This window comes from Hevea brasiliensis, chromosome 18, assembly GCF_030052815.1.
Source record: "Hevea brasiliensis isolate MT/VB/25A 57/8 chromosome 18, ASM3005281v1, whole genome shotgun sequence".
Lineage (NCBI taxonomy): Eukaryota > Viridiplantae > Streptophyta > Magnoliopsida > Malpighiales > Euphorbiaceae > Hevea > Hevea brasiliensis.
Genome location: NC_079510.1, coordinates 52,073,110 through 52,080,864, shown reverse-complemented (window position 1 = coordinate 52,080,864; position 7,755 = coordinate 52,073,110). Strand labels below are relative to the sequence as shown.

The following is a 7,755-nucleotide window of genomic DNA, read 5'->3' as shown; positions in this document are numbered from 1 at the left end:
AAGCTATAATAATTATTGATTTTGTGTGATGTGCTTCTGGAGATTGTGATGTCAAAGTACCATGAAGAAAGCGAACCATATCGTTGGGAAAAGTTCTCTTCCTAATGGATGGTGCGTGCTATTATATTTCTAGATGAAGTAACATTAGCAAGTAAGGCTTACATGATAGGGCCTTCCTAATGTTCTATGTTGTCGCTATAGCCCCCGGTTGTAGTACAAGCTATTCAATTCTTTTAACATTCTGGTGTTCGCTTCCTTTTTTTCTTTTTAACAGGTTGATTCTTTTGCTTTTGCTCGTGATAGTGAAATACATGAAGCTGCACGCAGAATTGTGTCAGTTTTATTGAAACAGGTGAAGTGGATTTATTACAAGACATGAGCCTTCTGCGGGCTCCTGATTATTTATGTTATATTAGGCATATTGCCCCTGCTATATGTTGTTCTTGCTATGGTTTATAATGTCAGTTTGTCAAAATTTATCGGTGAAATAGTCTGCATGCTATAATTAAAACAATGCTTAATATGTTAGTGTGGCTTTAAGGCATTTGGAAGCCCCAATACAAGCTTTACTAGTTAATTACTCAACTGATCTTCAGTTCTTGTTCCAAAATCAAATTCCATTGGAGCACCCAAGAAAAGTCTTGTTTAAGTAGCATTCATAGTTTTTTTGGGATGTTTGTTTCATGAGCAAAAATATAAGAAAAATTTCTAGTTGAAAGTATGAATTTGCATATGACATTGACTGAGCTTTTGGTGTGCTTTGATCATTTGTGCAGACTGATTGATTTGAACAGAACAAGAACATGGGTGTCATTGCTGCTTCAAATAGAAAACAAGACCTTGATCCTGCTTTGATTCGGTATAGGGGTACAATTCTTTTCTTGAGGGAGTGTTTTCTAACTCACGTTTAACCGGTATTATAGGCCGATTTGATTCAATGATTACTTTTGGTCTTCCTAATGAGCAGAACCGTCAGGAAATTGTTACCCAGTATGCAAAGCACCTAACAAAATCTGATATAAAGGAATTTGCCAAAGTCACAGAAGAGTAATTTCTGACACATAAAATGCTATATTATCTTAATAATTATGTGCAATATGCATCTGTACTCCTGATAATATGGGTAATAATTTGGCTAAAACTCTATCAACATGGCTATGAAAGTGGGTGCAATAATTGATTTTTTTCTTAATGTCTCAATTTAGTTGTTTGTTTCAATTCTATAACTTGGAATTTGAACTGATTTTAGTTAACATAAATGGAGATTATCTGTTCAGATTGACATTGATCTGCTTTGTTCTTTGACTCAATAGCATGGGTTGCTTTTTTTTTTTTTTTTATTGCAACTCGAAGTCAATACCTCACGATAGATTACTCTATTTGGTTGGTATTTTTTTTTTCAGTGAATATTTCTGCAATTCTTGTTATAAGATGTTTCCATACTTTCTTGCTTACTGCAGCATGAGCTGAAGTAATATTAGGCATGTGTGTCAACAAGCTGAAAGGTCATGGGCAACAACAGTAACTATTTCTCATAATTTTGTTTTTTAATTTTCAAATGATATTATTAACCAGCCTATATTCATGGCCTTGACAGATAATTCGAGGACAAGCAGATAAATATGGAGAGAAAGGGTGGCTTCCACCTTTGCCAGAATATATTGTAAGTGCAACGAATGGAAGAAAGGCTCTACATAGCTAGCAATGCAGATCAAAGAAGTCCAGGTTTTAATAGAGGTCAATTAGATTTAAGTTAAGAGTAGGTGAAGATAGGATGATAATAAATACTCAACTGCCAAATACTTGAGGCATAAAATAATTAAGTATCAATATGAAGCTCACATTGTTTCAGATTGACCAGAAAGAAGACGAGTAGAAACAAAGGATGTGCCATTGTATACTTCAAAAGCTGAAGTTGCATTGTAGCAAACTTAGCAATAAAGCTCCTTTCCTGTAGTCACGAACACACAAATAAACGACACATTTGAGTAAAGATAATCTTTTGATTGAAGAAAGAGAGATCAAGACTTTGCCTTGGAGAGATGCCTGATTCATCTTCCATTTCTTCAGCTCGCTTCCTTTTCTTACTCGGCCCCTTCCCTGCGACAATCAATGCGATCTGCAACTGAGTCCCCAACATCAGGCGAGTCAATTCGGCCTCCAACTCCATCCGCCTCTTCTCTGCCTCGCACCGCCAAGTCTCCCTCGCCCTGGTCATCTCTGTCTCAGCCAGATCCATTCTCGCTAGCGACTCAGAGAAGACACGTAAACTGGCCGCCAGATCCTCCAGACGCGGCGACTTGCAGCTCTCGGAGTCAAAACTTGGTGTGCTATTAGAATCTTCGCCGTCGAGGTCATTGGCGTTGAAATCGTCCGTTAAGATTCCGGCGTCACAGGCGTACTTCAACCGGTTCTCGTCGTTGCGTGCAGCCACGTTTGGTCTGGTTGGACCCGGTGGCTCTGCCATTAAGCATCTAGGATCTAGATACATTTGCTATGCCAAAACCGTTAAATTGTGGGTGCGGGTTTTGCATCTGCGAATGACAAAGTTTTGTTTTGGAGGGCCCATTGGGCCGCAGCCACACTAAAGTTTCGTGAGCAGGTAGATTGGATCTCCCTTTTCCTTGACAACCAAAATAATGCAAATATATGAAAAAGTATCAAGTTTCCCATTTGACGTGGCAGAGAGTTCTTAATCCTGCGTGTAACCCCGCGGAAGATAAGAGTAATCCAGCGACGCGCTTTTTCAGAGCGTGTCTGAGTTCTCATAAATTATTAGCAAAGGAAATACCGAAATATTGGACTGCTAGAACCACCGTCGTGTTTCTCCTTTTCTTCGTATTCGTCCTTCAATCCTATCAGAGGAATCTAATGGCATCGCGAGACAAGAAACCAGTAAAACCATCCAGCAGTCGTGCCGGCGGTATCCGCACTCTCTCCGATCTTAACAGGCACGCCGGCCCCGATTCCGACAGCGACGATGATGCTCCTCAAGAGTACTACACCGGTGGCGAGAAGAGGTGCATGCTTTTTTTCTTTTAATGCTCTAAATTTCTTTTTATGTTCTATCTATCTGCTCTTTTGTTTATATAACTCTTAATTTTGTTATTTGTTTTGGGTGTTTTGGGATTTAATTGATGATTTGTGAGTATTGAGGGGAAAGTTAAGGGAAAGATACAGGAGAGAGATTGCAAAGGCACGATGTGATCGATTTTATTGACGTTTTCTGTTTTGGTGTTGATAAAAATTTGGTGCTAGTGAAGTTAGAACGGAGAACAGTTTTGAAAAGGAAATAAATGGCTATTTTAACCAAAGGGAGAGGTACTTGAAATTGAGCTTAATTTTGAAATTGTGGGTGCGACATTCCCAGGCTAGCTAGTGTTAGCATGGGCTATTGGATTTTACTTAGCAGGTTGGAGGAAGTAGTGTTTGGGGACGTGGAGAGTTGCTTTGAGTGAGAGTTCTTGGGTAGGTTTGGAGTGTTGTGTGATGCAGTGTCATTAAGGCGAAACGCGACACTAAGGCGATAGGCTACCCTACGGCCTTAGGTGAGAGGCGAGAGGCGGGAATGGGGACTTTTTGAAGCGGGGCGCTATAACCTAAATTGCCTAAATTATATATATATACTTTTAATATAAAAATTCATACCTTTTAACTAGTTTAAGAAGTAAAAAAGCATATTAAAAAGCATATCACACCTCCAATTAATAGAACATTAACTATTTAAAAATAAGTAACCATTTGCAAATACATAACACACCTCAATCTAACATATTACAATACCCATTTAATAAAAAAATATATCACAATTGACAATTACTCATGCTCCAAGTCTCCAATTAATAGGACCTAATTTCAAAATTAAATAATCATTTGCAAATACACACCTCAATCTAACATATCACACTACTCATTTAATAAAAAGCATATCAAAATTGACAATATCCATCTAAAAGTACATATCATAATGCCCATATAATAAACAATGAAACAATAAATTAAAAAAGAAAAAAAAAAAGCTGCTGCTGGGTAATTAAAAATGGCATGACTGTGAGAGAAGAAAGCATAGAAGAAGAGAGGAGGAGGAGAGAAGAAAAAAAAAAGTAAAAAGGCAAAAAGAATGCAGGAAAATAATTGTTGCTGTTGGATTAAAAATGGCGTGACTATGAGAGAAGAAAGCATAGAAGAAGAGAGAAGGAGGAGAGGAGAAGAAAAAAAAAAGTAAAAAGGGAGAAAGAAAAGAAAAGGAGGAGAGGAGAAAAAAAAAGTTAAAAAGAAAAGAAGAAAAACATGGGTGTTGCGACAGACTTAAGAGAAGGGAAGAATTGAAGAAGAGAGGAGAGGAGAGAGAGGAAGGAAGAAGCAGAGGAGAGAAAGAGAGGAAGGATGAGAGAGAGACATATCTTACTCCTTGGGTTGTTCTTCTTTCCCTTTTTCAAGCATCCGCAGAGTCATGGGTTGAAATGAGAGTCTCCTCTTTAGGATTTTTAACTCTTGCAGTTTAAAGAATGTATTAAAAAAAAAAAAACATTAGGTAACAGAGGCATCGCCTCACGCCCTACGCCTCTCTCTCCCAGGCGGTCGCCTCATGCAACCCAGGCCAGGCGAGGCACTAGAGGGTCGCCTCGCCTCGCCTAGCACCTCGCCTGGCGCCTCAAAGCGCCTTTAATAACACTGGTGTGATGTTTCCCTGGATTTACTTTATCTCTCATCTGTGAATGGAGATGGAAACTACTGCCTTTGAAGAAGTGGATTACGTAATGTAGATTTGAGTTGGTTAATTGGAAGTAAGGGACTATGTATTGATCTAGCTAACAGTTTGGAATGGGACTCCAATGGTATTCTGTGAAGATGCTTTGAGGTTTGGGATAAGGGAATAAGCTTAGCCATTCTTTGGTGCATTGTTAACTTTTTATTCATTCTTATAATTACTATACTTTATATGAGATTGTCTTGTAATTTTTATTTAGAGATTGATTTTGTCTTTTATTTCAGGGCATGTTCACAGTTTGGGCAGTTTTATTAAAAGGCAAGCTTGCCTTTCTTAATTTTATGGTGACAAGGAATTTGTGGTTGATCCTTAATTTCATGTTAGTTGTTGTATCATTTCTTGACTGAAAGTTAAAATTGTCTGCCTAATGCAGTTGTTTCGTACTCTGAAAAAGAAGATAATTATACTCTCTGCTTTATATGGCTCTGTTGCAGTGCATGAATTTCAGAAGTTGTGAAGCATCAATTGGAAGGAAGTAATAGATAATGGGTGCAAACATATTTTTGTGAATGGCTGATTGGACACTGCTTTTAGCAATTAACTTATTACAATTTGCTGTCTCACATATGGGAAATGTCCAGTTCAATTGCAGTACCTGATATTTGTGCAATTTGCTGTCACTTTTACTTGATTGGGTGGATATGTTTTTCTTATGTATATTCTATCATTAATTTATTTATTTGACTTGATGTTCCTGACCATTCTTTCATGCTTTCAATCTTCTCAGGAAGCTCATTTATTAATAATTTGCTTACGTTTGTAACTGCAGTGGTATGCTTGTTCAAGATCCTTCAAAAGGAAATGATGTGGATGCAATTTTCAATCAAGCTAGGCAATTGGGAGCCGTTGAAGGTCCTCTTGATCACTTTCGTCCATCTCCAAGCTCAAGAAGCTTTACTGGAACTGGTAGATTACTCTCTGGGGAAACTGTACCGACTGTACCTCAGCAACCTGAGGCCATGATTCACAATATTGTGTTCTGGACCAATGGTTTCACTGTAAATGATGGCCCTTTGAGGAGGTTGGATGATCCAGAAAATGCATCTTTCTTAGAGGTATGGCAATTTAAGTTTCAGTGAGATAAAATGAAATATTTCTAAAGGGGGAAAAAAGAAAAGGAAACAAAAGCATCTTAAAGAGGCACCCACGTTTTTTTGACATTTCCTCTTTTGCCAATTTAACAATGAGTCTAAATATCTAGGAAACAAATTTGCAGATTTCAAACTTACATATATTTTTTTTTTCTGCACTCTTTTATTGTTGACTTGATAAACAGCACAACTTACACATAAGTTGTGGGTTGCTGTTGCTTTATTACTCATGTTTTCCTTTTCCCCACCCTTTTTCTTCAGCTTATTGTTAATGGTGATATTGTTTTGTTACATCTCTGTTGTAGAGTATCAGAAAGTCTGAATGCCCGAAGGAGCTTGAGCCTGCAGATAGAAGGTCCTCAGTTCACGTCAACTTGATTAGAAGGGATGAACAGTGTCCAGTAAGTCTCTGTCTCTCTCTCTCTCTAACTTGTTGCATTGCATTCCTATTAAAATTACATACTTGATTTTTGACATTTGCAAATTTCAGAGAATCCAGTCAGTGATAAAATTGTTCCATTAAGTCGTTCTAGTTGACATTTATTTTTTGTTTTATATGAATGCTTGTGTGCTGCTCAACATTTCAAAGGATCTTATTTTTTCTTTTTTGAGCTGTATCAGTACTCATTAATTGTTTTCTTGCAGGAACCAGAGAAGCAGCGCCTTGTTCCATTTCAGGGTGTCGGGAGAACTCTAGGTAGCAGCAGTACTCCAGCAGCAACTGATCCAACAGTTGATTCAGCTCCTCTTAACACTGTTCCAACCCCATCCATCGGCCTGGTTGTGGATGAAACATTGCCATCAACTTCCATTCAGCTTAGGTTGGCAGATGGGACCCGCATGATTGCTCACTTCAATTACCACCACACTGTGAATGACATTCGAGCTTTCATTAATGCATCTAGACCTGGAAGTGCTCAGAATTATCAGCTGCAGCTGATGGGATTTCCTCCCAAGGTTCTTACAGATTCAACTCAAACAATAGAGCAAGCAGGGCTTGCCAATTCAGTCATTATTCAGAAATTCTAGCCAAGCTGGATAAAAGGCAGTGCACTCTCATTAGTCATTAACTGCTTATTGTACCAAGCGAACCAATTCTATGGACATATCTCCATTTCCTATATATTAAAAGAGGGTTTTGGTGGCTGGTTGCGTGGTTATCCGAATTCAATTTTGTGATTTAAAATGCATCTTCTGCACCAATTGTTGCCTAAATTGTACGAACATATTTAGCATCCTTGACATTTTGCTGCTGGGAGTGGGGTTAGGCTAAACACCAAGCTATTGCATTAAGGAAAGACTATTGCAGGTAGAAATTTTATTTGCCTGAATGATTGCGGGGGGGCTGTAAATGTTTATTTGGAAAATAATTGTAAAGTTTATTCTAATGGACCTTGGTTAGCAATATGCTTAGCGCATGCCCAGTTCATCAGGATAACTCTCTAGGTTCTGTCCGAAACTAGTTTTATTGAAGCCACACTCACTGTTTGCGTGTAAAAAAAGAAGAAGGCAGAAATATATGTCATCTTCATTGGATTTCATCGTACAAATAAGAAAATTCTCAGATTTCGCAAAAAAGTATTGGCAGGGATAAAAAGCACAGAAAGCCTGGAATTAAAATGGGTGGTGACTGTGTGGCGAGTTGGGGCTTTGCATGGAGACTCATCTTTTGAAATAATTTTAAATAAAATGATTTCTGATTTACAGAATTCTCAGGCATCATTTGTGTGGCCAAAATCATTGCACTAATAGGAAACTGATTCAAGGTTCCAGATGGGCAACGCATCTTAATATGTAACTCCTAGTAGTATTGATTGGACGACAAAAAGCCTCATTGTCGGCCGAAAGAAACCATTTCAAAATTCTCTTATTAGGGTTGGGTCGACCAGGCCC

At 38.2% G+C, this 7,755-nt stretch overlaps 2 protein-coding genes across 3 annotated transcripts; one reads left to right on the top strand and one right to left on the bottom strand.

Moving 5' to 3' along the window:
* Positions 1–756: 756 nt before the first annotated feature.
* LOC110668710 (uncharacterized) lies at positions 757–2,606 on the bottom strand. 2 transcript variants are annotated; one of them, XR_009145987.1, is made up of 3 exons: positions 2,029–2,606; positions 1,843–1,946; positions 757–1,013 (listed from the first exon to the last, which is right to left on the bottom strand). XR_009145987.1 is itself a non-coding variant. In XM_058140325.1 (2 exons), exons 1-2 carry the CDS (start codon positions 2,489–2,491, stop codon positions 1,903–1,905), a joined length of 507 nt encoding a protein of 168 aa, XP_057996308.1. In that variant the 5' UTR covers positions 2,492–2,606; the 3' UTR covers positions 1,761–1,902. The 2 variants fall into 2 exon arrangements, 1 of the variants encoding a protein (XP_057996308.1); XM_058140325.1 differs by lacking the exon at positions 757–1,013 and having other exon boundaries at positions 1,761–1,946.
* Positions 2,607–2,648: 42 nt separating this feature from the next.
* On the top strand, positions 2,649–7,022 carry LOC110668709 (plant UBX domain-containing protein 4). The gene is made up of 4 exons (XM_021830027.2): positions 2,649–3,020; positions 5,541–5,826; positions 6,168–6,263; positions 6,508–7,022. Exons 1-4 carry the CDS (start codon positions 2,650–2,652, stop codon positions 6,889–6,891), a joined length of 1,137 nt encoding a protein of 378 aa, XP_021685719.2. The 5' UTR covers position 2,649; the 3' UTR covers positions 6,892–7,022.
* Positions 7,023–7,755: the final 733 nt, after the last annotated feature.